The sequence below is a fragment of the Dipodomys spectabilis genome, unplaced genomic scaffold (assembly GCF_019054845.1).
Source record: "Dipodomys spectabilis isolate Male_0828 unplaced genomic scaffold, ASM1905484v1 ptg000234l, whole genome shotgun sequence".
Taxonomy (NCBI): domain Eukaryota; kingdom Metazoa; phylum Chordata; class Mammalia; order Rodentia; family Heteromyidae; genus Dipodomys; species Dipodomys spectabilis.
In genome coordinates this window covers 16,511,621-16,539,031 of record NW_024870911.1, presented here as the reverse complement: position 1 = coordinate 16,539,031, position 27,411 = coordinate 16,511,621, and the positions used below count along the sequence as shown (strand labels likewise).

General features: G+C 45.9%; 1 protein-coding gene across 2 annotated transcripts; it reads left to right on the top strand.

The window, feature by feature from the left end:
* Positions 1-741: 741 nt before the first annotated feature.
* Os9 (OS9 endoplasmic reticulum lectin) lies at positions 742-22,950 on the top strand. 2 transcript variants are annotated; one of them, XM_042698617.1, is made up of 15 exons: positions 742-943; positions 1,335-1,511; positions 2,655-2,718; positions 2,833-2,909; positions 3,105-3,203; positions 16,517-16,727; positions 17,080-17,181; positions 17,347-17,447; positions 17,615-17,669; positions 18,611-18,699; positions 18,925-19,194; positions 19,707-19,896; positions 21,471-21,635; positions 21,801-21,913; positions 22,219-22,950. In XM_042698617.1, the coding sequence occupies exons 1-15, from the start codon at positions 782-784 to the stop codon at positions 22,342-22,344; spliced, it is 2,001 nt and encodes a 666-aa protein (XP_042554551.1). In that variant the 5' UTR covers positions 742-781; the 3' UTR covers positions 22,345-22,950. The 2 variants fall into 2 exon arrangements, with proteins under 2 accessions (XP_042554551.1, XP_042554552.1); XM_042698618.1 differs by lacking the exon at positions 21,471-21,635.
* Positions 22,951-27,411: the final 4,461 nt, after the last annotated feature.

Sequence of the window (27,411 nt, the reverse complement as noted above, 5' to 3'; positions counted from 1 at the left end):
TAGGTGTGTCCTTGATTTCTTTAGGATAATTTTGTTGGAGAACAACTGCAGAACAGTGTAGAAACTGTCTGTCAGGAAATACGTTTTTGGCTTACAGTAATATATGCATATGAAAGGGGTATGCGTTTGTATACTCTGGGGTATTGTTTTTGTGCCAGTCCTGGGATTTGAACTCAGGGTCTGAGCGCTGTCCTCGAGCTTTTAATCATCTAATGCTAGCACTCTACCACTTGAGCCACAGCTCCACCTTTGCTTTTTGCTGGTTAATTGGTGATAAGCGGCTCATGGACTTTTTTGTCCGAGCTGGCTTTAAACCATAATCCTCAGATCTCAGCCTCCTAAGTAGCTATAATTACAGGCGTGGGCCGCCGGCACCAAGGTAGGAGTAACTGTTTAGCAAAAAGTACTAAGTGACTCCCAGAGGTATCCCGAACACTCACCCGTACTCACAGCGTGACAGCTGGGCGAGAACAGAGACAACTGGCTTGAACAGCACACTGTCGAGCCCGCCTCTCGGGCAGGGGCGGGGAGAGGGTGGGAAAATACAATCTCGTTAATGATTGGTCGATCCTTCTGACCAATCACGTGCAGGGATTGGTGGTGCTAATCGTCGTGATCCTCCTCCCCGGAGGTTTTGGAGCAACGTCTACAAATAAGAATAGGATACGTCAGAGGGGTGGAACGCCCAACCAATAAGATTTTGCTGCGCGACTGGGCGGGTGAGGCCGCTGCCAGGTTTAGGGCGGAAGGAGCGTCTCCCTGTGAGACGGAGCAACGAAAGATGGCGGCGGAAAAGCTGCTGTCCAGTTGGTTGCAGTTGCTGTTTCTGGGGCTCCTATTACCAGCAAGTCTGACGGGTGGCGTCGGGAGCTTGAACTTGGAGGAACTGAGTGAGATGCGTTATGGCATCGAGATCCTGCCATTGCCTGTCATGGGAGGGCAGGTGAGGAGGCGCCGAAGCGGCGAGCGAGGGTCCAGTGCGAAAGGGAAGAGGGGAGGCCGGGGGCAGGGCAGCGGCTGAGGAGCCCGGGCGGCCAGCCCAGAGGACCGAGAGGGGCAAGGCTCTTAGCTTGACTCGTGGTGATCGCAGACAGACCTATCTCTCGGGGGCTTCCCGCTTCGGCCTCCGGGCCCAGACTCCGCCCCGTGGAGAAGTGGGGGTGCCCTAGCCCCGCCCACTAGAGACAGCCGGGAGGACTTGGGGCACCAGGGACCTTCGCCTGCGCCCGTCCCTAGGGTCAGAAAGAGCGATCTCGTGTCTGTCCCCGCACCCAGCCTCCCTCTCTCTCTTTCTCTCTGCCTCCCCTGGCCCCGGCTCCTCCCTTCTTTCCCAGAGCCAAGCTTCGGACGTAGTGATTGTCTCCTCCAAGTACAAACAGCGCTATGAGTGCCGCCTGCCTGCTGGAGCGATTCACTTCCAGCGTGAAAGGGAGGAGGAGACACCTGCTTACCAAGGGCCTGGAATCCCCGAGTTGTTGAGCCCCATGAGAGATGCGCCCTGCCTGCTGAAGGTGAAAGGGATTGGGGCAGATGGAATGACATCTGGGGAGCTATCAGGCCCCAACTGGAGTGGCGCAGCATGTAGGGAACCTGTAGGAGTCAAAAGGCCACATAGTATACAGTCAAGAAATAAAGAAAAAGAAAACTCTTGCAATCGCTAATATTTTGCTGACTTGGGGTGGGCTGGGGTAGGATGGAAGAAACCAAGATTGAAATGCCTAAAGAGGGTTGGGGCGGGATGGCAGGGGCAAGCCTTTCCTTAGAGAAACACCTGGTAAAGTCGCCATATGCCCCCTCACTGTGCCCCATACCTACTTTTTTTTTTTTCATCCTGGCAGTTTTAATGATATGGAATCATCTTATTAGCTAAAAAGTTCGTTTACTTTAGGTTTAGTACTGTCTACAAGGTCAGTTTATCTTTCCAGTGACTAGAGCAGCACAAGGAATGTTGTAGAAGTTGAATTTATATTTGACTTCAGGGTCTTCTCTACTTTTAGAATCTAAGTCCCTTGAAGATACCATGATTGCTTATCTTTATGGTGGGAAAAAAATGTTTGTTTGTTTGTCCTGTCCTTGAACTAAGGGCCTGGGTGCTATTCCTAAGCTGCTTTTGCTCCAAGCTAGCATTCTACCTCTTGAACCACAGCTCCATTTCTGGCTTTATGGAGATAAGGATCTCACACATTTTCCTGCCCAGGCTGGCTTCAAACTGTGGTTCTCATATCTCAACCTCCTGAATAGCTAGAAGTACGGGTGTGAATCACTGGCATCCTGAAAAAGAGAATTAAAAAATTATTAAGAAGGGTGAAAATGGAAAGACCACAGATGTTCGGGTGTGCTGGTGATTGGTTATAATCCTAGCACCCAGGATGGTGAAGCAGATGACTTGAAACTTTTAAAAGGGGGAAGGAAGAAAGGAAGAGAGGAAAAGAGGGAGAGAGGGAGGGAAGAAGGAAAGGTAGCCAGCTACAGGTGTAAGACAGACTTAAGATGTGTCCCTAACCGCAGAAGAAAAACAACTGTCCCTACCTGCACTGGAGAATGAGTGTGGGAGGAGAGAAATGAGAAGTAGATGATTGCTTATGAATCTTGGAGCCTAGAGACTCCAAAAAGAGGAATCTTCATTCTACCCACTGATTGTTTTTAATTTTCAGACCAAGGACTGGTGGACGTATGAATTCTGTTACGGACGCCACATCCAGCAGTACCATATGGAAGGTGACTCATTCCTACATTTCCCTAAGCCTTCAGCATCCTATCATGGAAAGTGACCTTCCTCTCCCCAGACCTCTTAAAAGAAAATAATGTACTTCACTGTGGGTTCTCTTGCAGATTCAGAGATCAAAGGTGATGTCCTCTATCTCGGCTACTACCAATCGGCCTTCGACTGGGATGATGAAACTGCTAAGGTGGCAGGAGTGTGGAATTGGGAGAGAAAGGGGTCCACTGCAGACTGACAGCCTGGAAAAGAGGGGAGGGTCAGGATTAGCTGATGAGTTTCTTGGGGCTTGGTGACCAGGACAGAATCCCGGGGACCTAGATTCCCATGCTCTTACCTGCTGTCTTTCTCATGCCCTCTTCCTCTTACCTGCTGTCTCCTCCAGGCCTCCAAGCAGCATCGCCTGAAACGCTACCACAGCCAGACCTATGGTAATGGGTCCAAGTGTGACCTCAATGGGAGGCCCCGCGAGGCTGAGGTTCGGGTAAGTCTTTAGACAGGGAAATTGATACTCCTTGCATGACATCCATATTCTAAAGGAGGAGAGCATGGTTCCATCTTATAGTCAAGACAGTTTCCCAGGCCTAGCACCTAAAACTTAAGACTTCTTTCTAAATGCCAGATAGATGTCATTGCCTGCATAATCAGAGCTACTTCAAGTCAGCATTTATGTTGCTACCTTCTGTGTCCCTTAGTCACACTTAGTATTTACCACATTTTTCCTTTCAGTCACCTCTATTGTACACTGCATGTCTGTCCTTGGCTCTTTCTTTTTCACATTGTTCATTTAACAATTATTCTTCATTTAACAACTTCAGATAGGGTCTTGCTGTATAGTCTAGGTTAGTCTTGAACTCATAGTCCTCCTGCTTCAGCTTCCTGAGTGCTGAGTTTACAGGTGTGTACCACCACGCTCAGCTTCACTTAACAACTCTTCATTAAGATCTTGTTTTACATATAAGCATTGGGCTCAGCTCTGAGTATACAGTGTGAGCACCTGCCCTTGAGCAATGCATAGTCGAGAAGGGATGACAGTGCTAAAAAGAATCACGGAAATAAGTCTGTTTACCAGCTAAGAAATGAGTGTGAAAGAAAAGAATCTAGTTCTCTCAGAAAATAACAGTCGGGGCTGGGAATGTGGCTTACTGGTAGAGTGCTTGCCTAGCATGCATGAAGCCCTGGGTTCCTCAGTACCACATAAACAGAAAAAGCCAGAAGTGGTGCTGTGACTCAAGTGGTAGAGTGCTAGCCCTGAGCAAAAGAAGCTCAGGGACAGTGGCCAGGTCCTGAGTTCAAACCTCAGGACTGGCAATAAAATAAAATAAAATAACAAAGCCTCCTATGTATTCTTCTAGTTGTCTCTTAAAGAAGCTCTCACCTTTATGAATTCAAGCCTGAGTGTTGACACAAAAAATCCCATGTACCTGGAGAGAACCACATGATACCTATCAAATCTTTCTTTAAATATGATAGATTTCCACAGGCAACTGTGTGGTGCTACCAAGTGTTCAACACAAAGTTAAGGACCATGCAAGTTTTTAGCTTGTTTTTGTATGTGTGCTGCAGCTTGAATGTAAGGCCTGGGTACTGTCCTTACTTTTTCACTCAAAGCTAGTGCTCTGTCACTTGAACCACAGCTCTATTTCTAGCTTTTTGCTGGTTAATTGAAGATAAGAGTGCCATAGACACCTGGACTGGCTTCAAACCATGATCTTCAAATCTCAGCCTCCTGAGTATCTAGGATTACAGGTGTGAGCCACAAGTAGCCAGCTAGCTTGAGCAATTCTAATGATAGATTTCATTTACTAAAGTGTGAAGGAACAAGTTTGTAGGAGAAAATTAGGTTGTTTTTGAATTTTAGAAGGTCAAAATGCTTACTTGAAATCCCAGTGGTAGTTTTCATTTGGCAGTCAGCCCTGTGATTATGGAATTCAGGGAAAAGATCTAGACTGGAGATAAAAATACTCATTGTGTTTCTGTCACACTGGCCTTCTTTCTGTCCTTTAAACCAGTGGGACTCATTGTGCTCTCTGCCTAGAACAGTCTTCCACAGATCTCTGAATGGCTGGCTTCATCCCTTCATTCAGGTTATATTCAAATGACACCTATGCAGAGAAAGTAATCTAGTCTCTTCCCCTTTCAGTGTTTTATATTCTTTTTTTTTTTAATAAATTTTTTTGGTCCAGTCATGGGGCCTGAACTCTGGGCCTGGGCACTGGCCCTCAGCTCTTCAGCTCTACCACTTGAGCCACAGCGCCACTTCTGGCTTTTTTCTGTTTGCTTATGTGGTGCTGAGGAATCGAACCCAGGGCCTCATGCATGCAAGGCAAGCACTCTACCACTGAGCCACCTTCCCAGCCCCAAGTGTTTTATATTCAAAGCTCATATCATTATCTGAAATTATCTTATTTGTTAATCTCTCCCTCTAATTTCATTGAACTAAGTTCCAGGAAGGCAGGGACAGTGTCTGTCTTGTTTCTTGCTGTTTCCTCAGTGCCTGGAATGGTGCCTGGCACCAAGTAAGTGGAATGAATGGAATGGAATGAACGAAAAGCAAGGTCACCTGTCACATTTCCTAACCAACTTCAGACAAGGTTATGTAGTCAGCTATGTGTCCACATATCTAAATAATCTATTGCAGTGCTTACTTAATTTTTATATTTTCTTTGGGAGATAGTATCTTCAGTAGGCCAAGAACTGAGGGCAAAGACCATATCTTCCTCATATCTGTTAAATACATGCCATATGCACTGGGAACGAAAGGGAAACTGAGAGTCTTAGTGCAACTCAAGAGACATGTTACATAAACACAATAAGCAGGATAAACACTGGGACAGATTGAAGTACCTATTACAGGAGCATGCAAGAAAGAACTGAGTTGGGTTCAGGGAGGTGGAGGAAGGAAGGCTTGGTAGGAAGTAACCTTTCAACTGATAACTGGAGTATGAGAAGTTAACTCAGCAGATGTGGAGGAAGTGGCCTCTGAACTGATAATTAGATGAGAAATTAGCCCAGCAGATGTGGAGGAGAGGGAGGACAAGAAGAGAATAGGCCAGAAAAGTGAGGACAAAATTTAAGCCCTGAGGTAAGAGGCAACGAACTGTTCTTGGAACTGATAGATATTCAGGGAGCTAGAGAGGATAATTGTGGGCAGGGGGTGTGGGAAATAAAGCTGGAACCTGCCCAAGCCACAGGTCATGAAAGGTTCTGTACCTGTGTTGAGAAGTTTGAACATCTAAGAGAGCCAACGAATGTTGTAAGAATGGTGACATTATTTAGTTCTGATTTTGGAGGCATGCTCCAAAATGCTGGAGAATAGCAAATGAGTGGGAGATCAGTTAGGTAGTACAGTAATCCAGATGAGAAAGCTGACATGAGGTGAAGAAGTGGGAATTTCTGGAGAGAGATTGAGAAGGCAAAAACAAGAAGGATTCCTGCATAAGCGGTGATTTGTTGGTCATCGGACCTGAACTCTGGGCCTGGACACTGTCCTTCAGCTCTTCAGCTCAAGGCTAGTGCCACTTGAGCTACAGTGCCACATCTGTTTTTTTTCTGCTTATGTGGTGCTGAGGAATTGAACCCAGGTCCTCATGCATGCAAGGCAAGCACTCTACCACTGAGCCACCTTCATAGCCCATAAGTGGTGATTTTTGCTGAGCCTAGGTACTGTGGAGAGAGGAGGAAGCTTGGTAAAGGACAGGGGTATGATTAGGTTTGAGTTGGTAGAGCAAAGAGCATAAGTGGCAGGTACCAAGTTCAAGTCCTAGTCTCGGTCCTAAAAAAAAAAGAAAGAAAAACACATGATAAAATCTAAAATTAAAGCCGGGTGCTGGTGGCTCACGCCTGTAATCCTAGCTACTCAGGAGGCTGAGATCTGAGGATCGAGGTTCAAAGCCAGCCCGGGCAGGAGAGATCGTGAGACTCCTATCTCCAATAAACCACCAGAAAACCGGAAGTGGCGCTGTAGCTCAAGTGGTAGAGCGCTTGCCTTGAGCTGAAGAGCTGAGGGACAGCGCCTAGGCCCAGAGTTCAAGCCCCACAACCGACAAAAAAAAAAAAAAAAAATCTAAAATTAAATATGTTTGGATCCCTACCTCAAATTTTTAAGATTATTGTTACTGTTATTTTGGCAAGTCTGTGTTTGAGCTCAGGGCCTTATACTGGCTAGGCAAGTACTATATAACTTGAGCCACACACCTACCAGCCCTCTTACTCAGTTCTTTTAAAATTCTTCCAATATCACAGATTCTTTTCTTCTGAATCATGACATGTTTCAAACACAAAGTAATGTCATAGAAACTGATAAATACACTACCACCTTAAACAAATATCAGTGCTTTGCCATACTTGCATCAGACCTCTGTTTTATTTTTAAAAGGAGTACAATGCTAATAATACAGTTAAGGCCCACCCACTCATTTCTCCCTTCCCCTCTTTAGAAACAACCACCACCAACACCAACACCATGCTTGTTTTATGCTATTATTGACACAAATAGCATACACAGTGTATAGTTTTGCACTTTAAAATTCCATATTGGCCGAGGTTGAGCTCAGTGGTAAAATACTTACCTAGCATGTCTAGGGTAAAAATATAAAGAAAAATAAAAACAAAGTAGCCAGGCATAATGGTGTGTGTCTGCAATCCCAGCAGTCTGGAAATTTAGACAGGAACATTATAAATTTCAGGCCAGCCTGGGCTGTTTTGTCTCAAAACAAAAATAAGAATGTAAAGTAAATAAAATAAGGTAAAATAATTACACATCAGTGATACCATAATTTCATTTTCATTAATTAGTGTTTTTGCCATTCTATGGCATGAGGTAAAGTCCTAGCTAATTTTTTGTGGTGCTAAGGACCAAACCTAGGGCCTTGGCAAGTGTTCTACCATTGAGCGATGGCCCCTAACAATAGTGTTCTTTTTGGGGGCTTGGGTGTTGTCTCTGCCCTCTTCAGCTCAAGGCCAGCGCTCTACCACTTGAGCCACAGTGCCACTTCCGGTTTTCCGGTGGTTATTTGGAGATTAAGAGTCTCACAGACTTTCCTTCCTGGGCTGGCTTTGAACCACGATCCTCAGATCTCCTGAGTAGTTAGGATTATACGCATGAGCCACCGGTGCCTGGCTTAACAGTAGTATTCTTTATAGCTTATTCCTCTTTTTTTGTTGTTGTTGGTGGTCGTGGGGCTTGAACTCTGGGCCTGGGCACTGTCCCTCCGCTCTTCAGCTCAAGGCTAGCCCTCTACCACTTGAGCCACAGTGCCACTTCCGGCTTTTTCTGCTTATATGGTGCTGAGGAATTGAACCTAGGGCTTCATGTATGTGAGGCAAGCACTCTACCACTGAGCCACCTTCCCAGCCCCGTCTCCAATTAACCACTTTGGTTCAAAAGTGGTAGAATGCTAGCCTTGAGTGAAAAAGATTAGGGAAAGAGCCCAGGCCCTGAGTTCAAGCCCCTTGACCAACAAAAAAGAAAAACAAGAAAGAGGGTCCTGGTCCAAATCTAGGCAAAAACTCAAGACCCTCTTCAAGAATAATAACTAAAAGCAAAATGACTGTTGTGGCCCAAGTGGCAAATCAGAGGAGACTTACGCAGCAAGTGCAAGACCATTAAATGCTAGTATTGAGTAACAAATAAAAACCACAAGAAATTATATAGGCAGGGAGGGGGGGGATGGGATGGGAAGGGGAAACAGGAGGAGGCTACAATAAGATAAGAAATGTACTCATTATCTTGCCCATGTAATTGTAACCCCTCTGTACAGTATTTTCACAATACAAAAATATATATTAAAAAAAAAGAAATGATATAGGCAGATTGAATTCCTAGAAGCAGACTTGTGTAATTTTGGTATGTACTGCCAAAATACCCTGCTTAGGTAAATTACTCTCCTTCTAGCAATGTGTGAAGGTGCCAATTTCTGTACAACTACGCCAGCCTGGTGTATTTTTAAAGTTTTGGAACTTGCCTAATCATCTGCTAGATATAAGATAAAGAATTATTTTTTATTGTGGCTTTAGTGTTCATTTCTCTTAAGAAAAGGTGACAGCTTATTCATATTTAAGAGCTGTTTGTCTTTCTTTGCTTTTTTAACTGTCCATATCCTTTTGCTCATTCTCATTAAAGATGATTGATCTGTTTGTCTCAGTTTATAAGGATACTTTATATTTTTGTGGTCATCCTTTTGTCTGTAGCCATTCTTTCTTTTCCTTCCGTGGTACTAGAGTTTGAACTCAGGGCCATATGGTTGCTCAACTTGCTTGGTTAACTTTAAATCATGATCCTCCCTTCCTCAGCCTCCTGGGTATCTTGGATTATGGTTGTGAGCCACCAGTGTCTATAGCTATTCTTGTAACTTTTTGGTGCTGGGGATTGAACCCAGCGCCTCACGCATGCTAAGCAGATGTTCCATCACTGAGCTATCTCCCCTTACTTCTTTTCTTTCTTTGTCAGTCATAGCACCTGGGCACTGTCCCTGAGCTTTTGTACTCAAAGCTAGCACTCTACCACTTTCGGTTTTCTGGCGATTAATTGGAGATAAGAGTCCTATGCTGGATTCATGCTGGCTTTGAATCGCTGTCCTCAGATCTCAGCCTCTTGAGTAGCTATGATTACATGAGTGAACCACCAGTGCCTGGCTTTCTACTGCCTATTTCTGTAGCTTCTTGAGCATGATGCTAACCTAAGTAATTTTCAGGGTTTCTCCTGCATTTAAAGCCATTCATTTCATTCTGAGTACTGTTGTGGTTGCATCCCTCAGGTTTTGTATCTTTGCTTACATAATATTTAAGCAAAAAGACTTCATTAAAGCAAAATCCTGGTCATTTATAGTATCAGGAGAAAGTCTACAACTAAAAGCCTCTAGCACCAGGTGCTGGTGGCTCACATCTGTAATCCTAGGTACTCAGGAGGCTGAGATTTGAAGATCATGGTTCAAAGCCCAGGCAGGAAAGCCATGAGATTCTTATCTCTTAGTAACCACCAAAAAGCCAGAAGTGGCGCTGTGGCTCAAATGATAAAGTTTTAGCCTTAAGTTAAAAAGCTCAGGGACAGTGCTCATTCCCTGAGTTCAAGTCCTAAACTGCACGCACTCACATGTGCTCACGTGCGCATGCCACATACACACACACACACACACACACACACACACACACACACACACACACACACACACACACACACCCCTCACACTCACAAAAAAAAAAAAAAAAAAAGATTCAAGAGGGGCTGGGAATGTCGCTTAGTGGTAGAAGGCTTGCCTAGCATGAAGCCCTGAGTTTGATTCCTCAATACCACATAAACAGAAAAGGCCAGAAGTGGTGCTGTGGCTCAAGTTCAGGAGAGACTCCATTTCAACTAATAAAAGCTGGGCATGATGGCGCATACATGTCATCTGATCATCTTGTCATCATACTGATTGACTGAAATATTTTCCTTCCCAAAATAATTTCTGTTTAGGAGACAGTAATACTAATAGCCTTGATTTGCTAGTATACATTGTATACATATATCAAATTTTCCAACATGTCTTTAGACTTGTGAGACTACTGTGTATTAAATATAAGCATTTTAGCTGGGAGCGGGAGATACACACCTGAAAAAGCCAGATGCTAGTGGCTCATGCCTGTAATCCTAGCTACTCAGAAGCCTGAGATGTGAGGATTGAGGTTCAAAACCAGCTCAGGCAGGAAAGTCTATGAGACTCTGATTTCCAATTAACCACCTTAAAAAGCCAAAAGTAGAACTGTGGCTCAAGTGATAGAGCAATATCCTTAAACAGAAAAAGTTAAGGGACAGCACCTAGGCCCAGAGTTTAAGCCCCAAGATCAGCACTAAAATAAAGAAAACTTACAAAAAGAATTACAAACAGAGCTAATGGTTCAAGGAATGTGTGGGAAGAAAAGACCACAGGACTCTATCTCCAAAAATAACCAGCAAAAAATCAAGTTATACTGGAGCACTCAGGTTTGAACCTGAGTTCAAACTCCAGTATAAGCAAAAAAAAAAAAAAGTAAATGACATCATATTATTTCATCTACAACTGTTTCTACATCTCTACAGTTCTTAACCATATGCCATAGCGTACTGAAAGTTAACAATTCAATTTTTTTCCCCTTTTTCTCTTTGGGCAGATGCTATGCTACTTGAGCCACACACTAATCCTAACCATCCTAAGAATATTTTAAAGAAAAATTGAGGGGCTGGGAAGATAGCTCAGTGGTAGAGTGCTTGCCTTGCATGCCTGAGGCCCTGGGTTCGATTCCTCAGCACCACATAAGCAAAAAGAAGAAAGCTGGAAGTGGCGCTGTGACTCAAGTGGTAGAGCGCTAGCCTTGAGCTGAAGAGCTGAGGGACAGCACCCAGGCCCAGACTTCAGGCCCTACGACCAGACCCAAAAAAAAAAGAAAAAAAAAGAAAAATTAACAATTTCTTGTCATTATTGAGTATTCAGTATTTCTTGAGTTTCCCTGATTATAAGCCTATCATATGTATGTATGTATGTATATTAGAATTCTTTGACTTACTATCCAAATATGATCCATTACATTTGGTTGTCATGGCTCTTAAATCTCTCCTAATCTATGGATAGCCCTTCTGTTTTTTTTTTTTTTGGTCAGTCATGGGGACTGAATTCTCTAGGCCTGGGCGCTGTCCCTCAGCTCTTCAGCTCAAGGCTAGCCTCCTACCACTTGAGCCACAGCGCCACTTCTGGCTTTTTTTCTGCTTATGTGTTGCTGAGGAATTGAACCCAGGGCCTCATGTGTGTAAGGCAAGCACTGTACCACTGAGCCACCTTCCCAGCCCTGTATATTCTTATTTTTCTGAAATTTACTTGCTGAAGAAACTGATGGTTTGTTTTGTAATGTCCATAGTCTGATTTTGCCAATTTCATGCCATGATGTCTTCTGGTGTGGAGGGGAGAAGGAGCAGTACTAGGTTTTAGGCTCAGAGCCTCATGCATGTACTCAAGAGGTACTCTACCACTTAAGCCACTCCACTGTCCCTTTTTGTGTTTTTTGTTTTTTTTTTTTTTTGTCGGTCGTGGGGCTTGAACTCTGGGCCTGGGCGCTGTCCCTCAGCTCTTCAGCTCAAGGCAAGCGCTCTACCGTATGAACCACAGCGCCACTTCCGGTTTTCTCAGTGGTTTATTGAGATAAGAGTCTCATGGACTATTCTGCCCAGGCTAGCTTTGAACCATGATCCTCAGATCTCAGCCTCCTGAGTAGCTGGGATAACAGGCGTGAGCCACAGACACCCAGCTGTGTTTTTGTTTTGTTTTGTTTTGAGATAGGGTCTTGCTTTATGCCCATGCTGGCTTGGACTGTGATCCTCCTATTTGTGCTTCACTGAATAGGGAGTCAGGAGTGTTCCACCATTGTGCTTCCCTGGCAAGGCCATTGGTTAACAGAGAATCTTTCAAACCTCATTTCTCCTGATCCCTACCTCCCAAATAGCTAGGATTACAAGTCTGAGCTACTATGCTTGTCACTGTGTCTGGCTATCCCATGGTATCTTTTATTGTATCTCTTACTTTTCTTGTTTTCTGTAAATTGACAGGTAAATAGAGTATTTTTTTCTCATCAGTACAGAAGCTTGACTCTGGGCCTCACACTCAGCTTACTTGTTCACAGGTGGTGGTATACCACTAGAGCCATGCCTCCAGTCTGGCATTTTGCTAGCTAATTAGAAACTTTCCTTCCCAGGCTGATGTCAAGCCTACCAAGTAGCTAGAATTACAGGCATGGTCTGTAAGTTTTGATCTTTCTGCCTCAGCCTCCCAAGTGCTGGATTACAGTAATGTGCTATGATTGTATCCTTGTGCTTAAAAAGAACCTGGACTCTAATGATAGCCACTATGCAGTCTGTATGCATTTTAGGTCATAATTGTTTATTGTGTTGCTCACTATTTTTGTATCATTATTGATTTTTCTCTCACTGTATGTATAGACTTATGTATTATTCCTTCTCATTGATTTTTACACTGTCAATTGTGTCTCCTTGTATCTGTCAACTGTTCACTTATTCAAGTATTTATTAAGTGCTTCTCTATAGTGGCCACTATTCTAGTTTCTAGGGACAGTTCAGTGAACAAAATGGACAAAAATTTCTAGAATAAGTCTAGAGAGGCAGATTAACAAAATAAAGAATCTCAATCCCTTCCCTAGTCCTGGTACTGGGGCATAAACTCAGGGTCTCAAGTTCTCATTTGGATGGTGCCCTATCACTTGAGCTATTCCTCTACTTCCTGGCTTTTGCTGGTTAATTGGAGATAAGAGTCTCTCCAATTTGTCTACTTCAACTGGGTTCAAATGGTGATCCTCAGGTTTGAGTGTTCTTAAACTGAAGCTTTTATATTATGAAGTGATGTTCTGTAGTAATATTTTCCAAGTCTTTTATGTGATATCATATAGCATAGAAGTTTTCTGTGAGTTCCTGTTTGTTTTGCATATTTTTTCAACCTTTTATTATTTTTTTTTTAGCTTTTTACTTTTATTTATTTATTTATTTATTTTGGGTCCAGTCGTGGGGCCTGAACTCTGGGCCTGGGCGCTGTCCCTCAGCTCTTCAGCTCAAGGCTAGCGCTCTACCACTTGAGCCACAGCGCCACTTCCGGCTTTTTTCTTTTTGCTTATGTGGTGCTGAGGAATCAAACCCAGGGCCTCGAGCATGCAAGGCAAGCGCTCTACCACTGAGCCACCTTCCCAGCCCTTGTTTTGTTTTGAGTTTTATCTTTTCCCTCCACCTCTCACCTGGCCACTTAACTCTGCCTTAACTTTTATGTTTCAAATATATTCTTTAAACAGATGATGCATTAAAAAAAATTTTTTTAACTGGTCCCAGGTACCAGTGACTCACATCCATGCTACACAGGAGGCTGAGATCTGAGGAGCAAGGTTCAGTTCCAGCTGGGGCAGGAAAGTCCATGAGATTCTTATTGCCAATTAACCACCAAAGATCCAGAAGTGGAACTGTAGTTCAAATAGTGCTGAAGGCACTAGCCTTCAAAAAAAAAAAAATGGCTTAGGAACAGTATCTGGACGACCCTGAATTCAAACCCCAGGTCTAGCCTGTGCGCACGTGCACACACACGCACGCACACACACACACACACACACACACACGCGCGCGCGCGCGCGCGCACACACACACACACACACACACACAGACAATTGTTTTTAGCTAGTCTGACAGGATATTTAAGCACTGTTTTAACTTTTAACGTGTTTTTGTCTGTTAATGTAGGTCTGTTAATGTAGTTTTTTCCTTTGTCTCAGCATAGAATTGCTGGATCTTTAGTTATTGCTTGTTTTATCTTCTGAGGATGTGTCAGATTTTTTTTTTCCTAAACTAGCAACAGCATTTCACAATCTCACCAGTTGTTTAGGAGCATTTCTCTACATTCTGGCCAATACTTCTTGTTATCTTTTTCAGAGTGTAGCCATGACAGTAAGTACAAAGAAGCATATCATTGAGGTTTTTGATTTTCATTTTCCTGTGGGCTAAAGAGACAGAGAAACTCTTCATCTGTTTATTGACAAGTTATCTTCTCTGGAAAAATGTCTTTGTAGATCTTTTTTTTAAGTTGAGTGATTTGTGCCTTATTATTGAGGCATAGAGGTCCTGTATATGTTTTGAATACAAGTCTCCCCCCACCCCACCTTTTTTTCTGGTGGTTCTGGGTAGTTGAACTCAGTTTTTTTAGTTGTAAAAAGGAATTACCATTCAACAAAGTAGTTTATGAATACAGTGCATCTGGATCAATGTCACTGCTTTCAACATTTTCACCCATCCCTCCCAACCGACCTTTGAGCTCAGTTTTTTTACAATAGGGTCTTGAGTGTATGTCAGACAAGCCTGGACTGCCATCTGTGAATTTACAGTTCCCATGTAGCTAGGATGACAAGGTGCATCACCATGTCCAGAAAATTACTGAAGTGAAGGTCTGGTCTTCATGCCTAAGGGCTGGTCTTGGTCTGTGATCCTCCTAATCTCTGCCTCCTGAGAAGCTAGAATTACAGGTGTGACCTACTGGTGTCTGGATGAGGGTCTTTTATCAGATACATGACTTGTAGATTTTCTCCCATCTGTAAGTTACAAATTCATACTCTTTTGTGTTTTACTTCCTTCTTTTGTTATTGTGCTTTTTACATCATCCAGGTGACTCAGCATCATTTATTGAAGATGAGTGCCATTGAATTACCATAGCAACCTTGAACTTTCCTATTGCATTTCAGCTAAAGTCAGCTCCTTTGGAGTGTTTTGGAGCTTTCTCTTTTTAGGGACTGCCTGTGCCTCCAGACATAATCTCTGAGACCCTACTCAGGAACTGGTATCAGAATAGTTTGCTGTCTTGGGAATGATATTCCTGCTTCGTGAGCAGGAAGCTGGGTCTTATTAGTTTATAGCTCCTTTTGTGAAACAGATTCCCCCTCCCACTGTGAGTGAGCTCAGGGGAAAGCAATGAGGGTCCCAAATCTTGTCCTGCTGCCTGTACCCTATCAGGGCAGAGAAGGAAACCCTCATGACCACATTCACCAGGAACTTAGCCTCTGCAACTTAGACCCAGGGAGGGTTGAGAAATCTTGCTAGTGTGTTCCTTTTAGTGAAATGCCACATCTACCCACTGCACATCTGTACATCCAAATACTCCGAAGGTTAAAGCAGGAGGATCATGGGTTGGAAGCCAGCCTGGGCTTCACAGCAAGACTCTGTCTTAAAATATTTTTTTTTAAAGGGAGAGGGTGTACATCCATGTAGGTGCTTGCCTAGCATGTGGGAGGCCCTGTTTCAATCTCCAGCACTGCGAAACAAAATGTAATGAAAAATAGGGAACAACAAAATCTTATTAAGACTGTACTTGGATGTTCAAGGAATAGGAAGCGCCCTCTCCTTGCTTTCTCTGAACCAGACTGTAGCTTCTGTCTGAACTGTGGAATAAGCTTAGGAGCAGGGGAGGCGGGGGAGCGAGCAGGTTGTGTTCCAAGTGTTATTAACTCTTACTGTTAAAGAGTTAGATACTTAGCTGGAGACATGGCTCAAATGGTAGAATACTTGCCTGAAAAACTCAAGTTCCTGAGTTCAAACCCCAGCACTGCCAAAAAAAATTTCTTATACGTCTCTTTTAAACAGTTCATTTAAATATTGATCAGCTGTGTGTGTGTGTGTGTGTGTGTGTGTGTGTGTGTGTGTGTGTGTGTGTACAGCCAGGCACTGGTGGCTCACATCTAATCCTAGCTACTCAGAAGAGAGATCTGAAGATCATGGTTTGAAGCCAGCTGGGGCAAGCTCACCCCATGAGACTCTCCAATTAACCATCAAAATGTTTTAAGTGGCCCTGTCTCAAGTAGTAGAGTGCCAGTCTTGAGAGAGAAAGCTAAGGATCAGCGCCTGGGCTCTATAGATGTACACATGTAGATATGTAGATAGCTATATATAAGTATGAAGCATATATACATGGGGTAAATCCCTTCTGTATTTATATAAGGCAAGAATATGACACAGACTGCCTGGTTACCTACAGTTAAGCTGAGTTCATTTCCCATTTTACCACTTTCCAGGTGATCACCCTGAACAAGTGTCTCAGCGCCATCAGAACTAAGTTTTTTTAAGCCACAAAGTTGAGGCACTAATCCCTCTCCCACTGGGTTTTTGGGGCACTTAAATGAGCTCATCTAAATACTGTATGGTGTGCACAGTGCTTGCATAATGCCTGGTAGTGCTTGATATGCTTTTCCAATACCTGGAGCTAGTTATTGATAATAAATACAATTTATTATTCTCCCTTTTTGGCCTGGCAGTTCCTCTGTGACGAGGGAGCAGGTCTTTCTGGGGACTACATTGATCGGGTGGATGAGCCCCTGTCCTGCTCCTATGTGCTGACCATTCGGACTCCTCGGCTCTGCCCTCACCCTCTCCTCCGACCCCCACCCAGTGCTGCTCCACAGTCTATTCTCTGTCACCCATCCCTGCAGCCTGATGAGTACATGGCCTACCTTCAGAGGCAAGCTGGTAAGTGATTAGAATTGTAAGGAGAGAAGCTGGGTGCCAGTGGCTTATGCCTGTAATCCTAGCTACTAAGGAGGCTGATATCTAAGGATCATGGTTCAAAGCCAGCCTGGACAAGGAAAGTCCATGAGACATTTATCTGCCAATTAACCACCAGAAAACCAGAAGTGACGCTATGGCTCAAGTGGTAGAGTGCTCGCCTTGAGCTGACGAGCTCAGGGACAGCGCCCAGGCCCAGAGTTCAAGCCCCAAACCAACAACAACAACAAAAAAGTGAAGAGAGGAGAGCGATGGGGATGGGCAGGCAGGAGGTAGGAATGTGTCCCTGTCCTGCTTACATGCTGTTTTTCCATAGACCCAAAGCAGGATGAGAAGAAAATCGCAGAGGAGGAACAAGCTATAGATCATCCAATGTGGACTGAGACCAAGTCTAGGGTAGTGTCCCCAAAGAAATCAGGTAGGGTTTTACCTGTTTCACAAAACTGCCCTCCCCCTAACCTTCCCTGTCCTGTACTGACTGGGCCTCCCCAACCCCTTGGCAATAATGGAGGGAGTAGACTCCATTCTATTTGCGCTCTTTCTTCCTCCCCTTCAGATTCTCTCTTGTTCTCTGTATCCCAAGGTATAAGCCTAGCCAAGGATGAAAGCAAAGAATCAGATTTCTGGAAGATGCCTCATGAGCCAGAGGACCAAGCCCCAGGAGAGGAGGAGGTACAGGTGGAGGTGAGAACCTGCTTCCCAGTTTGGGGATGGGAGGGTCCTTTAGCAGAGGCCACTGTGGGGAAGCTTCCATCTGTTCAGATTCAAGGATATCCCCAGAACCATTGCCTAAAGAGCATGCTGGCCATAATCTGGCTTTCAGAGGTAAATCTGTTCTTTCTCCTCCTTAGGAGCAAGATCTGAAGCTTGAAGCTGCAGCAGATCCAGCCCCTAGTCCTCCTGATGGTGAGTCAGTCTCTATGTCTCCTTTACTTCTTGGCTCCAGCTTGCAGGGCTAGGACTGTAGGGGAGAGCTAAATGGGTAGAGAGGCAGACAACCAAGCCAGCAGAAAACCCTTCCTTCCTTCCTTTTCTCCCTTTCCTTTTCTTTTGTGGTGCATGGGGATTATACTCAAGCATTGGAAGTTATACTCAACTACCAAGTTATACCTCCAGCCCCAGGGAGTTCATTTTTACCTGAGTTAGTCCTCCTTGTAGTCTACTATTTGAATCTCCTGGATGATTTCACTCAATTTTCATTTCTTTTTTTTAAATTTTGTGCCAGTACTGGGGTTTGAACTCAGGGCCTGGGTACTGTCCCTTAGGTTTTTCACTCAAGGCTAGCACTCTACCACTTGAGCCACAGCTCCACTTCCAGCTTTTTGGTAGTTAAAGATAAAAGTCTCGTGAACTTTCCTGCCTGGACTGTCTTTGAGCTGAGGTTTTCAGATCTCAACCTCTTAAGTAGCTAGGATTACAGGCATTGGTGTCTGCTTTTTTACCCATTAAATAGCTGAAGGGTTGTGTTTGCCATTCTCAGCTACTAGACAGATAACTCCTGGAACCAGAGAACATGTCCCTCCTTGGACCCACATTGCCTCTCCTTAGGATTTAAAACAAAAAGTTTGCTAAGAGTCAGTGGCTCACACCTGTAATCCTACCTACTGAGAAGGCTGAGAGCAGAGGATCCTGGTTTGAAGCCAGCATGGACAGAAAAGCATTCAAGACTCCCATCTCTAATTAACCAGCAAAATGCCAGATTCAATGGCTCAAGTAGCTTGAAAAGAAAGCCAAGGGAGAGAGTGAGGCCCTGTGTGTTTGTCTCGTGTCAGCACAAAAAAATAAAATAAAATAAACAGATAAATAAATAAAAATGTAAACATGTAATGCCTGTCCTCTCATCTCAGATTTCCAGAACAATGTGCAGGTCAAAGTCATCCAGAGTCCTGCAGACTTGATTCGATTGATAGAAGAGCTGAAAGATGGAGCGAAGAAGGTATGAGCCCTGCTCAAGGGAGAGGTGCAACCTGTTTCCTGGCTGGGGGCATTTGAAAAGCCACCCCTGTCTGGACCCAATACCTACCTGGGGCCCAATAAAGCTGAATCCATTCCTCCTGGATCCCCCAGTACCACAGTCTGCTACTGTCTGCCTCCTCCCACAGCAGCTATCACTGTTGAAACTCCAAAACATTCTTTGTTTCCCCAATCCCTGTCCACCCAGGGGAAGCCAAATTCAGGCCAGGAGCAGCCTGGAGATAATGCTGCGGAAGCGCCTCCAAGGGAAGCAGAGGGGAAGGAAAAGGGTGAGCACCATGCTGCGCTAGAAGAAGAGGACAATGATGAGGACGAAGCAGAAGATGAGGATGAACGGCAGTTACTAGGAGAATTTGAGAAGGAACTGGAAGGGATGTTGCTCCCATCAGACCGAGAACGGCTTCGTTCAGAGGTGAAGGCTGGCATGGAGCGGGAACTGGAGAACATTATCCAGGAGGTGAGGCCAGCTTGTACTCCTGAGGCTCCCACAGCTGCCCCCCCTCTGGTTCTGATTCTGTGGAGCTAGACAGGCTGAGGGGCTGAAACAGAACCAAAGGGCAGTACCCAGCACAGCTCAGCATAAGACACACCATCCCAACGTGGGGTTGTTTATTTAAAGAGGGATAACTGGGCACTGGCGTCTCACTATAATCCTAGCTACTCAAGAGGCAGAGATCTGAGGATCATAGTTCGAAGCCATCCCAAGCAGTAAAGTCTGTGAGACTCTTTATCTCCAATTTAAACACCAAAAAGCTAGAAGTGTGTGATTCAAGTGGTAGATTGCCAGCCTTGAGCCAAGAAACTAAGAGACCATGCCTAGACCCTGAGTTTCAGCTCTAGTACACACACACACACACACACACACACACACACACACAGAGAGAGAGAGAGGTGGGCAGAAGGGATGAGCGACATAAGTGAGACCCAGACCTTTGACTCTTGACTCTTCACCCCTCTTGGGGTTTCCAGACAGAGAAAGAGCTGGACCCAGATGGGCTAAAGAAGGAGTCGGAACATGAAAGGGCAATGTTGGCTCTGACCTCCACGCTCAACAAGCTCATCAAAAAGCTGGAGGAGAAACAGAGTCCAGAGCTGGTGAAGAAGTACAGGAAAAGGAAGCTTTTCCCCAGAAAGTCTCCCCCATCCCCCCACCCCACAGGTGAGAGTGAACACACAAGAAGCAGCAGCCGTGTCTGTTGGCTTTCCCTCCCAGCTGGTGCTGTTTCCTCCAGGGACCACGGTGTCCCTTTCTGAGGGTGCAGCCTCTTCCTGTCTTCTGGAATACTGTCCTCACTGGTACCTCCTTCTCACCACTGCCGACCCTCCCCTCAAATGTGGTTACCTCCTAGTCAGCTTTATAGAAAGCAGCTTTTAGGGATTGGGAATTCCCCCCCCCCCAGGGCTATTTGGATATTTATTATATCATTCTCAGGCCATACAAAAATTATCAATATAGGGGGCTGGGAAGGTGGCTCAGTGGTAGAGCGCTTGCCTTGCATGCTCGAGGCCCTGGGTTCGATTCCTCAGCACCACATAAAAAGAAAAAAGCTGGAAGTGGCACTGTGGCTCAAGTGGTAGAGTGCTAGCCTTGAGCGGAAGAGCTGAGGGACAGCATCCAGACCCAGAGTTCAGGCCCCACGACCAGACCCCAAAAAAAAAAAAAAAAAATTATCAATATAGGCAGATGGCTGTGAGCAGCCAACGAAAAGTATACATGTCTGTCCTGTCATGTACCAAATGATTTCTTGGACCTTATGGCCTGAAATTCAGACCTTCCCCAACTGGAGAGAGTCTGTCTTCATTGCTGGTTTGCTCCTTTATGCCCAGCACCTGGCACTCTGCTTGGTGCATGGATAGTAACTGAATAACTGTGAGCCTAAATGCTGAAAACCACACCTTTTGAGAGGGGTGCAGCCTGCTAGTAGGGCTTGCACCCTGGTTGCTGGTGATCCCCCAGTTTTGAATAGGTAAATCCCTGCTCCATATAAGCTGCTAGCCTAAATACAGTTTTGGTTGTTTTTGTTTTTTGGGGGCAGGATGGTTGTTTTGTTTTTTTTGTTTTTTTTTGTTTTTTGCCAGTCCTGGGGCTTGAACTAAGGGCCTGGGCACTGTCCCTAAGCTTCTTTTGCCAAAGCTAGCACTACCACTTGAGCCACAGCACCACGTCTGGCCTTTTCTGTTTATATGGTACTGAGGAATTGAATCCAGGACTTCATGCATGCTAGGTAAGCACTCTACCACTAAGCCATATTCCCAGCCCCTGGACACACTCATTAATGATTCCTTCTTGTACCTCCTTGTATTCAATCCACAGGGTTCTTTCTACATGTATGAAGATCAGACATTCCAAATGGAACATTCTAGTATCAAATCTTTCATCCCACTCTTTCTGTAAACATCAAAAGATATTTAAATTCCCAGCATGCAGAGAGCCAAACCATAGTTTTCCAACTTGCTCCTCCTTTGCTAAGTGTAGATGGTCTGATTTTTGCTTCTGGAAAACATGGCTGTTTTCTTAAAGCTGATGGGCAGAACTATGGGGTGGGATGGGCAGAAGGAAAGCTATTGCTGAGGGGAGAACACTATTTTTGTTTTGAGTCCTGGCCCACCTTGGTGTTGAGATGAAAGAGCCATCAAACCCAACTGATGGCTTTGGAAAAGGTGACCACCACAGCCCTGAACCCTGGAGTCACAGCTCTGCTTTGTGTCTCCCTGTGTGTCTCCCTCTCTAAGAGGAGGATCCTGAGCACAGAGTCCGGGTCCGGGTCACCAAGCTCCATCACGGAGGCCCCAATCAGGATCTGACTGTCCTCGAGATGAAACGGGAAAACCCACAGCTGAAACAAATCGAGGGGCTGGTGAAGGAACTGCTGGAGAGGGAGGGACTCACAGCCGAAGGTGGGCCCTGGAGGGCGGGCTGATTAGCGCTGTCAGAGGGCTTTGCTGCTGAAGTGGAGGGCTGGGTCAAGGTGGACTGAGAACCTTGGCTGGGGACCGGGAGGCAGGGAATCCCCAGAGACACCCTGTCGTTCCTATCTCACCACCTATACTGCTCCTTCCCAGGGAAAATTGAGATCAAAATCATCCGCCCCGGAGCTGAAGGGACTGAAGAGGACGCACGCTGGCTGACCGATGAGGACACAAAAAACCTCAAGGAGATCTTCTTCAATATCTTGGTGAGGCATCCTATGCCCAAGTCCTGAACCTGCAGTCCCCTCTTCCCCTTACTCCCAGCATGCTGTGCTGCTTGAGGGTGAGGCCCACTCACACAGGCTGTCCTGCTTGCCACATGTTGAGCTTCAGACTCCTATCTGGAAAGCAAGGCTTGTATTCTGGCTGCCACTCAGGCATTGTCCCTCAGGTGTCTCTTTAGTCCCTGCCTTCCCACTGCCAGTCCCAGGGACTCCCTGGATCCTGCAGCACCCAGTGCTTCCCCAGGATTCCAGTCAGCACCTCCAGCTCAACCCTGCCTTCCCATCAGATTCAGGGAGCAGAAGAGGCCCACAAAGAGCGCCAGCGACAGAAAGATCTGGAAAGCAATTATCGCAGGGTTTGGAGTTCCCCAGGCAGAGAGGACACAGGGGACCTAGATGAATTTGACTTCTGAGACCATCACCGCAAGACCTCCAAGGAGTCCACAATCTTCCTGACTGGCCCCACCTTCTCCTCACCTCCCCTGGGATCCTAGAAGCAAAATGATGGCTGCTAAGCTGTGGACTCCTGGGGCCCAGTCATGGGGTGGGCGTGGGGGTGCTGAGGACTGTTGCATCTGCCAACAGCCACCCTCATACCACACTGGATCTGGGGAGCTGCTTGCTCCGACTCTCCTACATGCCCTTCCTTTGCTCCTTGTCTTTCCCTGGTATCTTCCCCTCTCTTTCTTCTTCTACCTAGATCTCCTGATCTTACCTAGATGAGTAAGATCTTGATTGGGACAGGGCGGATTAGCAGGCCCCAGTAAAGCAGACTGCCCACCCATGCCCTGTTGCTGTGTAGCATCATTGCCCCCTCCCCTAGATTTCCTTCTCCTTTCCTGCTCCTACTGTCCCCTACAATCCTTGTTTCTGCGTCAGAGAGCCTTTAGCTCTTTCATTGAGGAAATGGGAGAGCGCTGTACATCACCTCGGACACAATCCAGCAAGAGAGTGTGATGAGGAACCACCCACCACGTTCTTCAACAATCAGGTTTCTAAATAAAGAACTGGACCATCAACCCATTGACCTTTTTGGGAATAGGTGGGTGGGGAGACACTCAAATAGGGAGGAGGCTTGTTGTTCTTTTCAGAGTGGAAGGCACATTCTCTGATCTAGTGATCCTGCCCACCTTCTAGATGTTATCTGAGGGTCTGGGGTATACAGGCAGAGACCATGCCAGCTGAGCAAAGCTAGATATTGACATCCCTCTTTCCTTATTCTCCCCCATCCCAACCCCAAGCTAGAAACAAGCTTCACACATGCTAGGTAAGAATTCTACCATTAAGCTATATCCTCAGCCCAGTTGTTTCCCTTCATTAGCATCAATCTCTTTCCTTTTCTTTCCTTCTTTATTTTCTGAAAGCCAAACTGCAACCAAAGAGACCTCACATGTACACACACTCACTTAGCACCCTGCCCCAGGCATCGTCTGATCTTTTTCCAACTCCACTTGCATCCCATACACACATCCCATACCTACCTGGTCACTTGCCATTCTTCAGAAAACACCTAAGCCCATAGCCAGAGAGGCCTATGCCCACACATGCCAGATTCAGTGTGCAAAGGATAGGCAGTCCTGGTGTGTCCCATCTTCTCCTTATTGCCAAGTACAGGTTGCGGTTCTCTTCATTCCTGCTTTCTCTCCCAGGGTAGCGGCTCTCCTCCAGCCCTCCAGTTTGGAAGTATCTGGTCTCTAGCTCCAATGTCTTGCAAGAATAGGAAAGGTGCCTATGGCTCATGCCTATAATCCTAGCTACTTAGATGGTTGAAATCTAGAGGACTGAGATTCAAAGCCACCCTGGGCAGCAAAGTCCTTGAGGCTCTATTTCCAAAGTTACCAGCAAAAAAGTAGAGTACCAGCCAAGCACAACTGAGGCTCTGAGTTCAAATCCTGGTGCAAGGGGAGGTGACGGTAACAAGCAAGAGGATCTTCACCACCACCTGAGTGTAGGATCCATTGATGAAAGAACTCACCAGAGACTGAACCTCTTCTTGCTCGGTATGGACTAGAGTTTATCATTCATGTTACACCTAAGTTGTTTTGAAATATGAAAGGCAGATTTATAACCCTTGCTTCCCCAACTCCATGTAAATACCTTGAAGGGAAGGATGTTTCAGCTGGGCAATGACTTAGAAACTGCCTTGAGTGGCTATAGGTAGAACTCGGTTCCAAGCCTCACCCCTCTATCTCCCATCAGCGGAGGCTTGGACAAGACATTTAACTTTTTTCTTTTTTTTTGGGGTGGGGGGGACCGGTCGTGGGGCCTGAACTCTGGGCCTGGGCGCTGTCCCTCAGCTCTTCAGCTCAAGGCTAGTGCTCTACCACTTGAGCCACAGCGCCACTTCCGGCTTTCTTCTTTTTGCTTATGTGGTGCTAAGGAATGGAACCCAGGGCCTCAGGCATGCAAGGTAAGCGCTCTACCACTGAGCCTTCCCAGCCCCTTAACTTTTTTTTCTCTTTTTGTTGGTCATGGGGCTTGAACTTCTGGGCCTGGGCGGTGTCCCTCAGCTCTTCAGCTCAAGGCTAGCGCTCTACCACTTGAGCCACAGCACCACTTCCAGGTTTTTCTGTTTATGTGGTGCTGAGGAATCGAACCCAGGGCCGCATGCATGCGAGGCAAGCACTCTACCATTGAGCCACCTTCCCAGCCCCAATATTGAACTTTTCAAATGCTATTTCTATATTGGTAAACTGACAAATAGTACTGGTTACCTTATGGCCAGTGAGGACAGAATAAGGATCTGGCCTGCAGTAAGTGTGCACCAACTCAAACCAGCTTCTGAGCTGCACACTAAAGTATTTGGAAGCATCTTAGAAGAAATCCTAAAAGCTGACTGAAAGTTAAAGAAGCATCCTTTGGAAGGTTAAGAAGGAAAAGACTAGGCCAAATTATCATTGGTTTGATGGGGATCTAGTCTGAGCAGAAAACAGATCTGGAAACCTCACTGTGTTTCATAACTGTACTTTCCAGTAAAACAAATAAACAACAAACTCCTTTTTCTTTTGGCTCTTAGCAAATCTGTGGAAGTCAGTCTGCCCCAGCTGTGCTAAGGCAAACAAAGGGAGGTGTGTGGCAGATGGCAGCCAGGAGCAGGTGGGGAAAGGGCTGGAGGATGGCAATGTGAACCAAAGTGAGGACACCCACAGTGAGCTGTGGGGTTGGTATTAGCCTATAGTGGCAGCTTTTCTTTGCCCACCCAGGAACTCTCCTACAGTCCTTTTCTGCCTTAATCTGGGGACTTGATGTTCTCTTACCTATCACAAGACCAAAGACATAGCCCATTAAAAAATAAACAAGTGTGAGGCTGGGTGCTGGTGGCTCATGCCTGTAATCCTAGCTACTCAGGAGGCTGAAATCTGAGGATCACAGTTCAAAGCCAGCCAGCGAAGGAAAGTCTGTGAGATTCTTATCTCCAATTAACCACCAGAAAACCGGAAGTGGCTCTGTGGCTCAAGTGGTAGAGAGCTCACCAAGAGCTGAGGGATAGCACCCAGGCCCAGAGTTCAAGTCCCATGACCCAAAAACATAAAACAAGTGGTTGCTTGGTGGTGGGATTTGCTATGAGTTTTGGTGACACCTTATTTCTCAGTAGCTGAAAATTAGACCTTCCCACTGGCTCGTGGTTCCCTTTGCAGGCAATTTCATTCTCTCCAGGTCACTTTTCCCCTATACTCTCATGTTCCAAGCTTCTGATGGAGTGGGCATTTGCATGAGAAGGAAAGTTAAAATGAATTGAGGAAATCCAAGGTATTTGGGCTGAACGTGGCCAGGTCCACCAGTCAAGTCTTTGCTACTTCCCGTCTTCCTCACTTTATCCAGACTATACTTGAATCTGTACCTTGTCCTGTACCTGACTCCACCTCTTCCTGAGTCCTGTTGCTTGTTGGGAAGTTACCCAGTCTACAACTCTGAAGAGCAGTAGCCTGTGTGCGTCATACCTAGGCCTGGTGCTGTGACCACACCTTGTAATCAACCTGTACATCTGCAGTTGAACACCTTGGGGTTAGAAGGTTGGAAACAACTCTACCCAAAAATGGTTGGTGCCAGAGACTGATTCCTCAAAGTGGGCAACAACTCCTGGGACCCAACAGTCTATCAGTGCTTATGCTTTCAACTGCCCCCAAGAAATATTGGGTCCAGTGCCAGTGAATCACACTTACAATGCTAGCTACTCAGGAAGCTGAGTTCAAGCCCCAGGATTGGCACACGAAAAAGAAACTTTTGGACTAGCTACCCTGCAGCTCAGGGTGACAACAGGTGGGGTAAAGCCTGAATTGGGTGTCATGAGCTTGTGGACATCAAGGAACTAGAGCTGACAGGAAAATCTTTTCCAGAAGATCTTTCATCTATTCACTCCTGGACCTCCTGACCAGGCCATGAGAAGGATCCCTACCATTAGCTCTGCTCTGATCAGTACTGCAGGAGAGCAGACTGGCCTAGCCTAGGATGCCCTTCTAGGGCTATGCCTCTGAGCAGATATTTTTCAGATTATAAATAGACAGACACCACAGAGGACACCTGCCCATAATTTACTAGCTAACGACCAGAGGGGCAGGTTTCAAAACCAGATCCATTCCTGTTTGTAAATCAGAGCCACCCCCAGGCCTGTTGGTTCCTCCACACACCATACCTGAACTTATTCCCAAAACTGGCTCACCTTATGAGTCTGTTTCTTTTCTTTCTTTTTTTTTGGGGGGTGGGGTGGAGGTGGGGGAGTCGGTCGTGGGATCTGAACTCTGGGCCTGAGTGCTGTCCCTCAGCTCTTCAGCTCAAGGCTAGTGCTCTGCCACTTGAGCCACAGCGCCACTTCTGGCTTTTTTCTTTTTGCTTATGTGGTGCTGAGGAATCGAACCCAGGGCCTCATGCATGCAAGGCAAGCGCTCTGCCACTGAGCCACCTTCCCAGCCCCAGTCTGTTTCTTTTCTACTCTCAGTTCCCACAGCTGGTCCCACCTGCCCATCTCTTTCCACGACACAAACCCAGGACTGTTGTACAAGATGAACCCACTTCCATGTCCATGGCTACCGTCCTAACACCAGCCCAGAGGGAGGCATCTCTGCCTGGCCCTTTCCCACCTTCAGGTCCCCACCTTGACCAAAGCCACACCCTCACCTGTCTCTTGAAGAACAGACCAGCAGCTCACCCCCTAGACAAAATCACTTCCTCTTTAATTGCTGTTTTAGATTCACACCACCTGCTTCCCAGGAGGAGATGAGGGGGACATCCCTCCCTTATCCCCACCCCACTCCCTCCCCATTACCTGGTCTTTTGCAAAATAGTTTAGCCAGGAGGAAAAAAAAAAGAAAGAAAGAAAACAACCGGGAAACCACTGACACAGACGGTCCAAGGGCTGGGTTGATTAGGGGGGTGGGGGGAGATAGGGGAGAACTGGAAACCATAGCAGCCACCACGCATCCTCTCAGCCCTGGCAGGGGAGGGAAGATGGGATTAAGGAACGGGTCTGGAGCTGCTCCGGT